We start from the raw sequence: 18,121 nt of genomic DNA on the forward strand, positions 1-18,121 counted from the left end.
CCGCTTCGCGGGCCCCCAAATCTCTCACGGGCCCCTATGCAATGCATAGGCTTGCCCCCCCTTCTCGACGGCCCTGAAACCTGGTATACATTCTACATTATAAAAGAATTTGTGGAGACATTTTAATATTTATTGCAATGTGCCGCGTAGTAAGCAGGTTTAATTAAAAAGTAACAAACAAGATTTGATTAAAGCGAACCTGTAAAATGAAGGATTACTTTGGTCACCTGCGCAGCCAAAACTATCTCTCTCAAAAAAAAGGGGGGGGGGGGGCGGGGTTCAGCAGCCCTTCCAGGTGTAAAAACGCCATACTGGGATCGGCAGTTTGTCGTAAACTAAAGGTTGCGGGGGGTTCAATTCCCCCTCCCGTAGGTAAGATTAAAACCCCTCCTTTTATGAAAATCTGGACACGGGCCTGGCTGCTATAGTACTATCTCTTGCCCCAAGACAGAGGAGGGGTCCACCTACCATTTGTACTGGTTATCTCCAAATTTTTAATTTTGCCTCTTGCATCCCTTTGCTTCTCACTACCTCATATGGCCATGAGCGGTACTATTTACTCTTTAGAAAAAACTCTTTTTTTAAAAGGTCTTTTCTTAAAATTGTATTGTACGTATTCAAACTAATGAAAAATTTCATGTAAACCAAACGTAATATATCCGTTCAGAATGAATACATCACAGATCATGAGACAGTGACAACTGATTGGAAATATCGGATAAGCCCGAATTACTCTACAAAAAAAAAAAAAAAAAAAAAAAAAGTCACCATTTGTCTCAGTGAGAAAACTGATTTTCAAAGGTATCTCTCAAAATGTTATCTAGTGAATGAAATTTATTTGTCAGGTTCTGAGAACTAAAGTAAAAATCATGGGATATACACTTGGGAGGGGGGGGGGGGGATCGCGGTCTCCTCCTCGAGCCCTTGGTTTTAACGTAGATTTAGATGAGTTCAAAAGAGAATGAATTAAGTTCAGGAGGGCCATGCACAGTGGCGCACACAGGAATTTTGCAAGGGGAGGGTCCAAGATCGAAAGCCTCATTTTCATATATGACCCAATACGTCGTTAAACATATTGACTTGATTTTGTCGATTCGCGAGAACGGAAAACAGTAAAAAATAAACTATTGAATAAATAATTAGCATTTTGTAATGAAACATACTTAAACAAATTAACAGAAAGCAAAATAATTTTACGCTTTTACTTTTCTTATAGTTAAGAAATGGATTCAGCAACGCAAATTCATCGTTGTAGAAGCAGCATATGGTTATAGAAGTTCATAGATTATCATTTTAATCTATAAATACTTAACTAAAAACATCGTTATTATAGTGTATTCATTTATAATCACCATTCTACTTCTTTTAGGTCATTTGTTGTAGGAAAAGTGCACAATATTTTTGAAAATCTTTTAGCATAACGATTTTATTTTTTCATTTATTAGAACTGAAATTATTGTTATCTTTGTTTGGAAATATTTTACGTACAAAATACATAGAACCGTAATCAATCGGGGAAAAAACAAGACCTGTGGGAGGGGTCCGGACCCCCTGGACCCCTCCCTTGTGTGCGCCACTGGCCATGCACATCCTCATATCTTGGACAAGCATACGAATTGTACTCAGGACAGGTTCTGGATACCGGGACAAATCATTCTCTCTTCTTTTTTTTTTCTTCAAGTTTAAACTGCCAAAGTTTTTCATTCTTCCAAATCCTAAATTTTATACCAAAAAAAAAAGGAAAAAAAAATGTTCTGCTGTCTTTGAAAAGTATATTAATAATCTTAGCTTATTATCTCCCTTCAAAAATTAATTACTCTTGTAAAAAAAAACATAAAAAATGTGTGTAACAATAAGTGGATAAATTTGGTACAGTATTTAGGCTTTAAATTAAAATTAAGCGCACTAAAATCTGTGTAAAGTTGACCCCCCCCTTGTAAGTTGACCACCTGTCTATGTTGACCTCTTTTGTCAGGAACGGAATTAGTCCTATCTTATATAATGAAGGAAAACCTTTGTAACTTGACCACCTGTCTATCTTAACCACTAATGTACGCCAAATTTGGTTTGGAGTATTGTAAAAACCCTTTGTAAGTTTACCACTTGGTTTATTTTTTAAAACTTTCTTCAGTAAATTATTTTATTTTATTATTTATTAATTTATTATTATTGTATTATTATTTTTATTTGATAGCTTTCCAAGAATGTTTTTGATGCTTAGATGACGGACTAGCATTTTACTAACTAAACAGCAGCATTCAGCTAATGCTGCTCTTTTTCTCCAAACTTGTTTTTCAATTGTTGTTCTATTTGAGATAGCTTTTTGTACTCTGTTCAATAAAAATAGATGTTAGTAGAAAAGTACAAAGTGTTTTCTTTCAGTTGCAATAGGTTGTGGCAATACTGGAATTGTGCTAAGGCCCGGATCTGTACATTTTGGGCCCACTGCAACAAAATGAGTAGGGCATCTCCCTAGTGGCCAGCAGTGTCTATTTGTAAAGTTAATAAGTCTTAGTGCTAGTTTTTTTCTTCTTTTTTTTCTTCAATTTCTAGGGCCGTTAGCCCCCTTGAGGAAGTGATCCCCCAGCACTGCGGGTACGCAGATATGGGCTTGCTAAAGAGCCCTTCTGGCTTATTTCAAGTGCAAGGGATTAAGATATAGGACATTTTAATTTAGCCTTTATGAACTGAGAGAGTCAAAACACATTGTTGCTCTTTGTGCTATAAGTGTTACATAAAAAGGCTTCAAAAAGAAAGTTAGTTGAACTTGAAATTAATAAAAAGTATGAAATATTAAAATGAATTGAAAAAGGAGAAAGCCAGAGAAAATTAACTGGCAGATATGGAATTTCTAAAACTACGGTGTCTAATATAGTTTAAAACAAGGAAAAAATAACACAACTATTTGAATAGTATTTTTAATTATGGTTTCACTTTCAATAATGTTAAACAATGAAAGTTAGTTGAACAGAAAGAATAATGAGGGTGAATTCCTCGAAAAATGAATACACGGTGCCAGAAATGACAAAAAATATTTCAAAAAATCATTACTGCCCTTTATAAGTCGACCACCGGTCTAAATTACCACCAAAGTACTGTACCGCGAGTGGTCAACTTACACAGGTTTCACTATACGCAAAAAATACCTAATATCGATTTTACGTTGCTCTAAAATTTGTTTTTTTTTTCAAGGAAAGGGAGTAAAAGGTAAGGGGGGCGACGGATAAGAAAATGTTGGAAATCACTGTTTTAAATATTTATACAGTTTGTACTTTTGTGAATTTTATCTTTGCTAAACGAAAATAGATGATTTGGACGGTGTTATACAAAAATGAGTTACCCAACAAAAATTTTCCAAAAAATAATGAGTTATTCACATAGGTTGGCAGATAAACTGATACACTACGGGGATACAAAGACGATTCCAGTCGAATTCTGAATTAATATGCCATCTATGAAGTTCAGCTTAGAACTCAATTTACTCAAAAGTACTGCTTGGTGGGTTGACCCATTTTTGTGTAACATCGTCAATTTGTTATAATTATAACCGATACTTCAAGTTCTTATTATTTAAAGTGCTGATGACAAAAAATAAATAAAATAAAAAACACATGATGATTGAAAATATTAAACTTACCTAAAAAAAAATCTTGTCACCGTTGGATTTAAAACACATTCAATCCCATTGAGCAGTCCATACGGTGTATAACAAATGACTCGTTTTTTTCCTCGGAGACGAAATTGAGGAGATTTCAAAATTGTCTAATTGGTTGAGAAAGTCATGGATCTATATGTTGCAAAGTGTTGGGAAACATAACAAAAAAAAAAAAAAAAAAAAAACGAAGGATGAAAAGGGAAAAAAAAAGTTTTTTAGCAGACGTTTTGCTCCTATACATTCTATTCTTAGGATGGCGCCTTTCTTTTATTTCATTGGAAAAAAGGTTCAACGTAATCCTTTCCCAGACAGTCTCAGATCGTCTCAGATGGCCACAAAAAAAGATCCCCACCCCCAATAAAACTCCTTACTAGAATTCCAGGAAACATCAATCCCGAACAGATACGCGTGGACCCTGAAGGCTTCGCTTCGGACGAAGACCACCCAACAAAGACATTGTTTCGTTTTCCCTACGTAACAAGATACAGTAATAGTTAGGCAAGAACAGAGTAAGGGAAAAGGAGCGGCCGTCCTCCTCTCCCCCCCCCACCCAAAAAAGAGCAGTTCTGGCTGCAGCCCTCGACACAAGAACGGCCGGCCTAGCTAAGAACTTTTTTAAAAAAATTAAATTGAGGAACACGGTACGTACACATTGAATGCACAGAAAACGGCCCGAGCTAAGGACGGCCCATGTGGAATTTTCCACATCTCACACGTGGCCAGTCCGCCCCTGTCCACTTGGATTGCTCAGTAATTTTAATATGTTATTGGCATTTACTGCAGCACGATCATACCGAAAATGAAGAGCGTAGGTACTATTTGTAAATCATTTACACGAACAATAAATATTCAATTATATTGCAATCATGGAAAAATAAAATCGTTTCATCACGTTCGTAATTTTAATCAAGAGCACCATATTAGTAACGTACGTATATATGATTCGACATTTGAATATCCGTATAGAATATAAAAGAGCACAAGTCTTTCGATAAATTAAAAGCCAAAACAAATTCTAACGAGTTATTCATTCCTACTATTAAGAGTGACGAAAAAAGCTCAGTCATTCGCTTTAAGCAATAAAGCCGAGGAAAGCTACTTAACTTAGACACGAGATAATAAATTTAAAAAAATCGAGACGGAGAAGAAATTTCTTTTTCTCAATCCGCTTTCCTTTTTTTTTTCGTGCTTTTATGTTTTTGCTATTTGCATCATCGTAATTCGAGTTTCCGTTCACTTGCTGAGTGCATCACATTGCTAACAATAAATCTCTTAGTTAAAAATCCACAAGATTGTTGACAATACAAGCAAGTAAAATCACATAGTCAAAATTAATAATTGAAATAACTTTTCAAATATCATCTAATTTAAACGTTTTGATTATTAAATGTTACTTATCCGGTGCTGATAGCTATTTTTAGGTAAAATTTATGCATGATAGAAATAGCAACTGTACATAAATGCTAACTGAAGAATCAACGTACCTTTGATCTTTGAAACACTTTTAAATATGTTCGAAAGCCTTAAAAGCTACACTATGATCAAATGCCTGTACTTACGCGAAATTTTGAAGAGTAAGTCGCAGAAACTTATGAGTTTTAATCCAATTTCGTACTTCATTCAATGGGAAAGTGCATGTGGGTAGTTATTCTTGCGTCCGCCATTGATTGTGGTTGAATGATGTCAGAGCGGAGAGCGCATGCGCCAGCGTTTCACCCATGCATTTAGGAGGTACGTTTTCACATTTATTAGCGTCATTCACCTTGATCACATTTCCTAGCCTCTATTGCACCCTGAGGCCCCGTGTTTTCACCCCAGGGAGCCAAATAGTTAATCAAAGGCACCCGTAGTTTTGACAGTGTAGGACATACCGTTCTTGAGTTATGCGACATACATACGCACATACAGACTTCACGAGAAAACTCGTTGTAATTAACTCTGGAATCGTCAAAATGGATATTTCGCGTGTCTATACGTTCTCAAACACTTATCCACGCGTGGTCGAGTCGGAAAAAAAGAAAAAAAAAAAAAACTAATCATTCATTCGGGGGTGAGTAAAATGGAAATTAAGGTCGATTTTTGAGTGAAAATTTTTTTGCGAATACAATACTTCCTTTTTTGTAAAAGGAAGCAAAAAAAAGGAGCAAAAGAAACAGAGAAAAAAAAAGAAAAAGAAAAGAAAAAAAAAAGGAAAAATAACGTAATTATAGAAATAATTGAATGATATGAAGTGCACATTATAGTATTGGTTAACTTTTATGATTTGAAAGAGCTGTGGAGACTCGACACCCGATGAAGGATTTGAGTTACTTTATTTGCGCTGAGAATGTTTTAGTTTGCGAGAATATTTTTAGAAAGATTTTCATAGGAATTTTGTAAAACTAAAAACAAAATGTGTTCTCGTGTTCATGCTTTTACACTAAATTTATCAATCGAATTACATGTTTAAAAATTTTATTTATTGATTTGTTACATATTTTATTATTTTATTTTTTGAAAGCGATGTCTACTATTAATGCTTATGCTTTTGATGCAAAGTTACTGAACAATTCTGTACCTCTGAGCCAGAAAGCTGTAAGTCACATCATGATAATATTATGTGACGTATTTAATTTTTGAGGAGAGAGGAAGAATTCTTTTTCTGGCGCATAAAAAATTGAAAAGATTTTTTTAAAAAAGAATTAAGTGTGCATAGTTCAATGCGGAATAGGCTTCTACATACATACAATGTACTAATAAACGGAAAATCGCAATTTTTGGACTTACGTCACTCTGATTGAGGTACAGAATTTAGTTACATCAAAGTAACGCAGTATTTTAATTTTCCTTTTCTTTAAAAAAATTTTAATTTATAGGATAAATGGTAGTTGAGGAAATTGTATGCTTTTTTTCGCAAGAACATCCAACTTCAGTTTTTCAAATAATGTTAAGTTTGTTTATGAATGTATCTGCGTTTCGAGAAGAAAATATTTCTCATTGCAAAATGCATGAAGGATGAAAACTTAGTGAAGAGTTTTCAAACATTTTTTAATAGTGGTATCCGCACGGCTTTGCCCGTAGTTGAAAATTAAAAGGTCATTCGGTTCGACTGTATATTTACAAATAATAGATGACGAATGTCTCGCTAATTGGCTATGTTCATTCGTTCTCCCATTCCACGTCATGATAATTTTGTAATTTACTCGTTCATCTTATGATAATTTTGCTCCGGAAAATGTTCTTAAAATTGGAATAGAAAAAGAACAAAATCAAATTTTTGAAAAATCGCTTCGAGGTTCATACCCCCATGCTACAAACTAACTTTGTGACAAGATTTATGAAAATCGACCGAACGGTCCAGAAGCCATGCGCGTCACACAGATCCAAACATCCTACAGACATCCTCAAGACAGAGAGACTTTGAGCTTTATTATTAGTAAAGATTTTACGAAACGTTTTATTGTAAAAAATAACTTCGTTTTGAGAAGTAGAGGCAACTATACTTTACTAATTTTATGAAATTTCATTTTATTTGCTTTGGTTGACGTAGCTTTTATTTCTTTGATTATTTTAGAATGCCTTGCATTTTCTCGTATCAAACTGGACACCTAAATACGACTGAATAATCCCAACCGACATAGTAAACGAAATCGATAAGTATCAACGCTTAGCCAAACCGAATGTTCATCATGTTCACTTAAGACTCGATAAATCATAGTCGCAACTCGTATTCACAGATTTTTTCCTTTAATTTTGACTTACTATACAAGAAGTTAATGGGTTGACTGAAAACAAATGATGATGCTGTTCTGGCCATCATCCAACATTCCAACTCGGAAAGAAAGAACCAACAAGTTAGAGAAAAAGACCTGTCGAATGTCAACAACTTGAATGCTTCCTACAAAGTTAAACTGAGAGACAACTCCAGCTGACTCTTCAACGGACAGACACTGCTATGCGATTTCTAATTGGAGGAATGATTATGCACCAAGTTCTGATTTTTCAAGGCGCAGCCAAGTTTTTTGCAACTCGGAAGTTAAATGGGAAAGTCTTCTAACAAAGAATTAAAGTGCTTCCGCTGAAGACATGAAAGAGGAGATGTTGATCTTGGATGTCTCAAAAGACTTGCGTAATTGATGATAGTCGTTGAGTATTTTAAATGGCATTGGAAATTACTGTCTCGCTTCGGAATCATAGAGAACTACCCGTTTCGAAGAAATTAATAGCACTATGCAAAATAAATGCGACACATAGCAATTTAGTTTTAGCTACATTCGTATTCAGATCTTTAATTTTTTTTTCTTGTTAAGTTCTTATGCAGTGTCGAAAAATATTTTTTATGTATCATTTTCTTTAAATATCTATTGAATATTGTTAAAAATCGGTTCCTTTTTCTTAAATGTGCGCTTGGAGGTTTTTTTTCTGGAACTTGTTTTTGTGGTTTGTTTACAATATGAACTGTGTCAATAGTGATTTTTATTTTAATCCTCTGGAAATTTTAAAAGGATGCTCGTAATAATTGAATTTTAATTCTGTTGACCTCAGAACTTTATAATCCATGATAAAATAAAAATTTGCGCTTGCTTTTTACGTTCAAGACACTAGTTTGAGTTATTATTTATGCTGATCTGTAGGGTTTTTTCCCCCTCAAAAACAAGCTGATGTGTGCATCACATGACTTCCTTTTACTCTTATTTTATGTCATTTCTTCATTACTGGCAATTTTAATGTGATTCAATAGTTTACTCTCTAAATTATCACCAACAGTGGCCAAATTAAAACAGATTTGAAAAAAAAAACGCCCAATTTTTCACCATGTTCGCGATATATCGCCAAGTGTCCGCCAAATAATAACACCACTTGAGTTTACATCGAAATTAACAATGATTTACCCCCAAAAAGGGGCAAAAGACCCCTTTAGAAACACCCGAATGCAACCAAAAGAGGAGGTGCACAACTAGACCCCACTAGGAGTCTACGTACCAAATTTCAACGTTCTAGGATATACGTTCTTGAGTTATGCGACATACGTACGCACATACAGACGTCACGAGAAAATTCGTTGTAATTAGCTCAGAAATCGTCATTATGGATATTTCGCGTGTCTATACGTTCTTAGGCACTTATCCACGTGTGGTCGAGTCGAAAAAAAAAAAAAACTCAATATCCATTCAGGGGTGAGTCAAATGGAAATTAAGGTCAATTTGTGTGTGAAATTGTTTTCGCGAATACAATACTTCCTTTTTTGTAAAAGGAAGTAAAAAGGGTGGGGGATTTAATAGTAGTTTACTTGTTGCAATATTACTTTGGTAATTATATTATTGTATCGATTGTTTAAGGTCGGCCATTATCATAGTAACGACATTGGCGGAGTTTTGAAATTTTCAGTGCATTAAAAACAACCGACTTCGAAAGAGAACTGAATAAAGCTATAGTTTATATACGTTTTAAATGCAAAAAAGTTTAGTAAAAAACGTCAAAACTACTTTTGAACGAGGTTTCTATATTCGACTCTTTAGCTACTCATACAATTATCAACTGATAACAAACATAAATTTTAATAGTCCCATATGCTATAACAATTCCATTTTCAGTGAGATGGTAATTGTACTTCGTTTATTGTTTTGCAACATCTTAAAAAAGAAAAAAAAAACGATGCAAGAATGAATTTATGATTGAAATAACAGTAGAAATAACATTCTGGTAAAAAATAAGGTAATGATGACCAGTGTTGTTCAATGCTCATATGCTAAACTTTAACACTGACGTAAAATAACAACCAAAAAGATTAAAAGGACGACATCATGGACTTAGTCAGAAATAGGTTTGCACTCACCAGACAGATTTAATTGCGAACAAAATCACGTTTAATCAACATTAGCCAAATATATTTTTCAAAGATGTGTAGATTCTCTTAAAATTGTCTGAGCACTGAGTTCACATTTTTATCTAACAACTATTCAAAGGTTCCTAAAACAATTTATATACCAGAATGAAAACGGCACTCGTCTCAATCACCCCACGTTCAAAGTTGCCCAAAACTACTTTGTAACTGAAGCACTACGTTTATTGGACAAGGATTATTGGATACATTAAAAGAATCCTAAATGTGTCAGAACATAGTACAATTTCTGTAATCATAACACTTACAAATAAAAACCTTATTAATCACCCTATGTTCAAAGTTGCCACGAACTACTCTGTAACTGAAGCAGTACGTTTATGAGCAAACATTTATTATTGGATACTAAGAGAATCCTAAATGTGGAAAAACATAGTAAAATTTAAGCGTAACCCTTACAAATAAAAACCTTATTAATCACAACATGTTCAAAGTTGTCCCGAACTACTCTGTAACTGAAGCACTACGTTTATGAGCAAACATTTATTATTGGATACTAAAAGAATCATAAATGTGACAGAAAATAGTAAAATTTCTGTAAGCATAACACTAACGAATAAAGACCTTATTAATCACCCCATGTTCAAAGTTGCCCCGAACTACTCTGTAACTGAAGCACTACGTTTATGAGCAAACATTTATTATTGGATACTAAAAGAATCATAAATGTGACAGAAAATAGTAAAATTTCTGTAAGCATAACACTAACGAATAAAGACCTTATTAATCATCCCATGTTCAAAGTTGCCCCGAACTACTCTGTAACTGAAGCACTACGTTTATGAGCAAACATTTGTTATTGGATACTAAAAGAATCATAAATGTGACAGAAAATAGTAAAATTTCTGTAAGCATAACACTAATGAATAAAGACCTTATTAATCACCCCATGTTCAAAGTTGCCCCGAACTACTCTGTAACTGAAGCACTACGTTTATGAGCAAACATTTATTATTTGGTATTAAAAGAATCATAAATGTGCCAAAACATAGTAAAATTTAAGCGCAACACTTACAAATAAAAGCCTTATTAATCACCCCATGTTCAAAGTTGCCCCGAACTACTCTATAACTGAAGCACTACGTTTATGAGCAAACATTTATTATTTGATATTAAAAAAATCATAAATGTGACAAAAAATAGTAAAATTTCTGTAAGCATAACACTAATGAATAAAAACCTTATTAACAGAATCCAATCTAAAAAGCTAAATGTTAAAGGATAAAAAATTTACGAAATATTCAGGGAGTACGATTATTAATGGTTTCGGAAAGGAAAATGGGCATCCAACCTATTTCCATATGCAAGAAAATGTTGGGCAAAGTGAAATAGTAAATAAAACTTAATAGTTTAAAATTGAACGAATTGAAGATTTGTTTTTAAAATTATGGTATATAAAGAAAGAAAAATATACGTAATAATAAAACTTACATTGAAGCACATTTGTTTTTTGTTACAGTTAATTTTTACTTCCAAATAAAAGGATAATTTTCGATTTTTTTTCATGAGACTAAGCAAAAAATAAAATGTTTTTTTTTTTTTTTAATTTCTTATGGTAAATTGAAAGACAACTGTAGTTACAAAAAGCAAACATAGAAACAAGAACAAAAAACAAAATTAAAAAAGAACACAACACTAAAAATGAAACTACAGTAAGTCTATAGATCGTTCATCCTGTGCCGTGCCGAGCTCTCCAATATTTCTCCCACAAGTGTCCCGAGTCCAGCGCAAGGTAGTGACTCAAATGTTGGAAAATAGAATGTTTTTCTAATAAAATTCTTTCTTTTAATTATTACAAATATTTTTAATCAAATGAATGAGTAAATAAATAAATGAATGAGTTAATAAATGAATAGATAATTAAACAATAAACGAATAAATTAATGAATAAATTTATAGAGGGGAAAACATAAATGAATGGAAAAAAATAGTGAATGAGTAAGAAAATAAGTAAAATGAATGAATTAATGATCGAATTACTAAAGGAAGAAATACAAATGAATTAATAAGTGAATTAATATGGTGTTGATTTAATAAATGATTTAATAAGTAAATTAATATGAAGCTCATTTAATAAATGCTTTAATAAGTAAATTAATATGGAGCTGGTTTAGTAAATGATTGAATAAGTAAACGAATATGAACTATTTCTCTTTGACCCATCCACTTTGCAACGCATCCTCTTGACTAATTGCACATAAATTGTGAAATAAAAATAAGCTCAAACTTAAGAAAATAAATACTGCACTGAATATTAGTAGGTCTCAATTAAAATGCCTTTATTATTTTATAATAACAGAAATAATTTTTGAATTACAACGAAATATTACAATCTGAACATCAATTTTTAAAAACAGCTATCGACCGATTGCTTTGATCTACAGAGACAACCTTTTCCTGACGGGAAAATTCTGCATGTTTTACTACAAGGTTAAACATTACCTGATAGTTCGCGCTAAAAACAAAGTATTTCACCATTTCACTTTCTCGCCTATTAACCTATGCATTTTATAAATTTCTGTTAAATGCAGTTTATTTGACTTGAAGAAAGAGGAAAATTCTAAAAGAAAGAAGTACATTTACCAATTGCAAGAGAAAAATAACGATTAAACATATATTTTCAAAACCAGGCCAGACAAGAGACCATGTCAGCCTAATCGGAAACTAGATGACCGGATTTGGAGGGGCCCGGCGACACTGACACAAAAAAAAAAGAAAGAAAAGGAAAGAAAGAAAAACGAAAAAAGGGAGGGGGGGGGGAGGGACTCCGAATAAGAAAAAAAACGTAAAGGTTTAAGTAAAATTTTCTCTTTTAGATTTAGTGTTGTGGCACTAAAAATAGAGTTAATTGTTTTCTAAAAAGCAGTTTTGATTCCCCCCCCCCGCTTTTTTTCTTCTTTTTTCCTCTTTCTTTTCGCCCCTTTTTTCTTCTTCACCCCCATTTTTTTTCTTTTCCCCCTTTTCTTTTCTTTCTTCTTTTTTGGGGGGGGGCGGGAAGGGAAGGGCCCACCGACATAACTGACAAGGGTCCCACCTTGGCTTTCTGCGGCCCTGTTTAAAACCAACTGCTCTTCAAGTCAAAATTTTCAAAGGGAGTAGATCTTAGCTCCTTTTCAAGTGACTGTGTCTTTCCTAGATCTCCCGCGATACCTTCACAGAAAAGTATGATTCGTTCCCCAATTTAACAAGAAAGTAAAATAATTTATAACTTCAAAAAGAATTGAACTGTACCATTTACCTTTCGATGTCAAAACACATTTAAGTTTCATATCAAGAAAAGAACAAATTAAGAAGAAAAACGAAGAAAAAAAAATGGATCAAGTTTTTTCTTACATCTAAAACCCGAAAGCTCAACAGCTGCAAGATAAACGACGTAATAAAATCTTAATTTGATTCCTTAAAAAACGGCTCCATTGCTGGGACTTACACTGGGGCCATAAAACGCAAATAAAAGAAAGAGTGGATTCGCGTAAATGGCACTAGCTTAATAGCATCTCCCTCTAAATAACAGTGGAAGCACAGAATTTCCAAGGCGAAGTCTGAAGACAGTGATTTAAATTCTTGGAGATTTTCTAACAGGCTGCTAATAAGCTGATAAGCGAAAATAAAGATAAATATTTAAAGAAATGTTATATTTTTGTAAAAAAAAAAAAAAGATGGGTTTGTTTCTTATTGTTGCTAACAATTTTTTATACTTAGTTTATGTTTACGTATTCAAACTAATTTTAAATATTAAATTCATATCGAATCATCTACTTCACAGGGATTTGGATTGTATGTAATTTTATATTTTACTCATAATAAAATGTACTTTACAACTATTCGATTATTGCAACTGAAACTATAGAACGAACTGCAGTAGAACTTCAATTATTCGAACTCTTACTACCTGAATCTCATTCAAAATTTCAGAAAAGAAAGTATTAATATAGAAACTTACCGCGATTCAAAAAATAGTGATTCTATCTATGTGCTATTCCTTCCGCGATGTTTGTCAAACAGTTCACACTTTGACCGAAATATTCACGAAGCAATGACCTTCATTTTAAAGTACAGTACTTTCGTAATGTACTAATGTACAGCTCGTGTAATTGCACTTAACATGAAAAAGTGTTGTCTTTTCATTTAATTAATTACAAGTTCTTTGGCTTCAAAATATATTTTTCTACAATTTTCAACAAACAAACAGTAATTAATTACCGTAGACCTTTTTCCAGAAGAAACCCAATTATCAGAATTTTTGATTCTCCGAATGGGGGGCTCCGGTCCCAATTGATTCGGATAATTGGAATTGTACTGTATTTCAACAATTCTGTTCTCTGCAACAAAAAAAATCCAGACTGCAGTTTGGAGTAACCTAAGATAATAGTATTCCATTTGTAAAACAAGATATTTATTACTCCCTTTTACAAAAATGGAAGTATTGTATTCGTAAAAAAATTTTCACTGAAAAATCGACCATAATTTTCATTTTACTCACTCCCGAATGAATATTGAGTTTTTTTTTTTTTTCGACTCGACCACACGCGGATAAGTGCCTAAGAACGTATAGACACGCGAAATATCCATAATGACGATTCCAGAGTCAATTACAACGAGTTTTTTCGCGACGTCTGTATGAACTACGTATGTGTGTATGTGCGTGTGTATGTCGCATAACTCAAGAACGGTATATCCTAGAAAGTTGAAATTTAGTACGTAGACTCCTAGTGAGGTGTAGTTGTGTACCTCCTCTTTTGGTTGCATTCGGGTGTTTCTAAAGGGGTCTTTTGCCCCTTTTTTTGGGGGGGGGGAATCATTGTTAATTTCGATGTAAACTCAAGTGGTGTTATAATGTGGCGGACACTTGACGATATATCGCCAGTCTTTTAATCGCCAAGTTTTGTCGCCAACTTGGTGATTTTTTTTTCAATCGTTTCAATTTGACCACTGTTGGTGATATATTTAGAGAGCAAACTATTAAATCACATTAAAATTGCCAGTAATGGGGAAATGACGTTAAATTGGGGTAAAAGGAAGTCGTGTGATGCACACATCAGCTCGTTCTTTTTTTCTAGTGATTAAAACTGGAATCATCGACTCCAATTTGATTCACTAGCAAACGTGATTTAACATTGGATAATCTGTGAACTTTAGTACCTTAACCTCTGTATTCAACTGCTTAGTAGAGTACTAAGGAATATTGATTGATTTTACTCTTGATCTTAAAGCTTTGAATTAAACATATAAAACTTGTTTTAAAGTTGATAAGAACATTTTCTGTATGGGGTGTCTCTAAAACTCCTGATACCTGTCGCGAAACTTCATTTCTAACTCAATCCTGCCACGGTGTGAGAACAGATACTATGAAGCCAACATTAACTGCACAAAATTTATTGAAGCAAAAAATAACATAAACAATACAAATGAACTAACGGAAGAGCAAAATTTAAAATCCGAGCTCAGCTACAGACATTTACAGGGTATATACTGAATTGAATTCCTTGGCAAACAGTGTTGACATTTAAAGAACTCAAAAAATGTTCCACATATTGCCCACCTCTATTCTTCGAGCAACACACTACAGCATAAGAACATTGAATTTAGAAAATCCATCAATTTCAATATTAAATTAGACAGTTCTATCATTATATAGATTATAAATTGACTTACTCTGCCGAAATTAAACTAATTGAAACGTTCAATCGGCGCAATATAATTGATAAAATAATCAAAATATCCATAAAGATGTGATTTACAAAAATAGAATTACTCATTACTTCTATAATAGGAACATTTCTATAGCGAATAAATAAGTTTTGATGTTTATTTATTGACTATAAAGAAACTATCTAGTGTTTCGCTTGCTTTTTTGATAATTATTATAATTATTACAATGTTTATGCTTTATTAATAATTTGTTTCAATGTTTCCTTTCATGTGATGTTTTCCTTAGATCATATGTTTAGGATAATGGCAAAACCAGAAAAAAATGCAGATGTACTTGGGAAATATGTGTGCCGTGTACGAAAGCTGACATGAAATCGACAACCCGTATGTTATTGTTTTTACAATTGATGGCGAACATTGGAACTTTATTAACAACAAACATATAACTTTTCAATTTATATAAAAAATAATGTCTATAATTAAAACGCATTTCGCTTTTTTATGACTTTTAAGCATGAACATGCGTCATACTTTTTGTAGGCAGCCTATAGGTGCTAAAATAACACCTAATGCGCATTACAATCCCATGGAATCCTTTTTGCAGGGCATAAGCGCTAAAAAAACTGTTCTTCTTAGTGTAGAATGTAGGCTAAAATGAAATATTTAAGATAGCTAACCTTTTTTAAATTGAACAAATTGGAAATTTGTTCTGAAAACTACAGCACATAAAGCAAGAATACTTCATTTTGCACTAAAATTTGCATTGGAATAAAATATTTAATTTTTGGGAGCAAATTTGTAGTTTCAAAAAAACCCGCATTGGATATCAATAAATTTCAATAAATATTTAAAATGTGAATTGCAAACGCTTTATCATTTTATAACAATGAAAAATATTTTTGGTAACCCACAAAATCTTGCAATATGTGTATCAAATTTTGAAAATTACCGATATCATTATGAACCTAGATCTCTAGAGTTTCAAATTCATTTTTTGACTGGAACCAACAATATGTTAAGGAACACAGTCAAAATATTGCTAAATCGGTGGCGCAGCAAACTATGGAAATATTCAACCATTTCACTTTGCCCCACATTCCCCTACTTAGAATGTCATTACGGAAAAAAGTATATGCAAACTGAATTTCAAATTTGTTTTAATGAGTTTTATGTTTTAGATTTAAAAAAAACACTAGTAACGATGGTAAACAATGTATGTATATCAAGAGCAAATTATCAAATCGATTGCAGACAAGTGCTTTTAGGATTCAAGAATCCCACTTTTTAGTTCAAAGAAGTGAGCTTTTGGTTCAAAAGTCACCCAAGAAAACCTTTTCTCGGGTACAGCACGCCAATAATGCTGGACTTTATTTTACAGTAAGTTTTGCTTCTTCATGGTTTACTGTGTATTATTAGTACATTATGCTTCCACCCCATTTTTCCGTGAATATCTGTGCCGAATTATGTTACTACTGTTTCGTTTTGGGGTATTTCTTAACTTTACGAACTGGTCTGGTCATAAGGCTGTATAGTTAATCACGACACATTATATTTTTGCAATTAAAAATAAAGAAAAAAACATGGAGTTAAACCAGTAAGAGTTTCATAGTTCATACATTTAAACAAAAAATCCTTGCATTATGTTTTGCTTATATCTATACCATGTGTAATTAACAGTTTGTATATGATTACCGCAAAGCAATATGAATAATTCTAAAATCCTCCGAACTCCACGACCACTTCTTTTCATGGTTATGTTTAGTGGTTAGTTTAACTGTTAGGTTTAACTGTTCCTCCAAATTATCAAAATGGCTTATTGAAAACCGCACTTAAAATGCAAAGCACGTATTATTTTATATAATATAATCTTGTAATATTGAATATAAGTTCAAAAATTGCCTATTTCTACTATAAAAATAAGTATAAGATGAATATCCAAAACAGGTAATTTTATTGACGCTGTCATAAGATCATTAATACGTTTTCCAAATAATTGCATTAAAGGATAATATTGATTTAAGTAATATGGTTTAAAAATGGTAGCATTTCTATAAATGAATTTATTAATCCTTTAATTAAAAACAAAATTAGTATTCACGTATTGCATATAGAAACATTCAGGTAAAATGCTATGCACGAGAGTAACTTAGCATGTATAAGCTTAAAACTTAAAATCTACTTACTGATAATTATAATCCTGCAGAAACTCTGGTGGTAATTGAGTTTCATTCGTAGAAGTTCCCATCTGAGACCAAAATCCTACTGTGGCCATGGTGGACAAGTAGCTGCTTGAACCAAGAACACGTCAAACTGGTTGATTTGGGTTTGGTGAACCACACATTCGCACCAGAACCATCAAGATTAACACAGTATCAATGGCCTTCATTAACTCGATTTTAAATTTATCTTTAATCTGAAATCGATTTGAACCACATGTGCTGGAATCAAGAAACTCCGCTTGTAATTGACTTTCAATCGTTTCGCTGCACTCTTCCCTGCGAAATCAATTATTCAACGAACCGTTGTTTACTTAGCCTGCTTTGCTGATTTGCGCAGTTGGAAAATCGAAAGTCACTCTTTTGACACATCGATATGTTTTTGCAAACTATGACACATTGATGATTCTTTTGAAAGCTTCATTAAAATAATTGTTTCTATCTATTTTGCGTACTGAAACATTTACAAGTTAAAACATCATACTCGTAAAATATAATCAACAACAACTACAGAACAACTTTAATCATTAAAAAACATGTGCTTGGTTATAACAAATCTGAACTACATTTGAAGCAGACATTTACTAACTTTAAAATTAATTATTTGTTAAAAACTTATAATTCGAGAAATAAATAAGTTTTCGCAAATTTTTCTGGATTTTAAAGCAAAAAAACATGATCTATTGCAGTGACTACGCTTCTTTGTATCATATTGAAATA

At 32.8% G+C, this 18,121-nt stretch overlaps 1 protein-coding gene across 1 annotated transcript in view; it reads right to left on the minus strand.

Moving 5' to 3' along the window:
* LOC129219748 (potassium voltage-gated channel protein Shaker-like) overlaps positions 1-17,475 on the minus strand; it is a 112,333-nt gene extending 94,858 nt beyond the window's left edge. Inside the window, exon 1 of the mRNA XM_054854041.1 lies at positions 17,369-17,475. Within this exon, the coding sequence (XP_054710016.1) occupies positions 17,369-17,457 (89 nt within the window). The 5' untranslated portion in view covers positions 17,458-17,475. The remainder of the gene's footprint in view (positions 1-17,368) is intronic.
* Positions 17,476-18,121: the final 646 nt, after the last annotated feature.

Source organism: Uloborus diversus, chromosome 4 (genome assembly GCF_026930045.1).
Source record: "Uloborus diversus isolate 005 chromosome 4, Udiv.v.3.1, whole genome shotgun sequence".
Taxonomy (NCBI): domain Eukaryota; kingdom Metazoa; phylum Arthropoda; class Arachnida; order Araneae; family Uloboridae; genus Uloborus; species Uloborus diversus.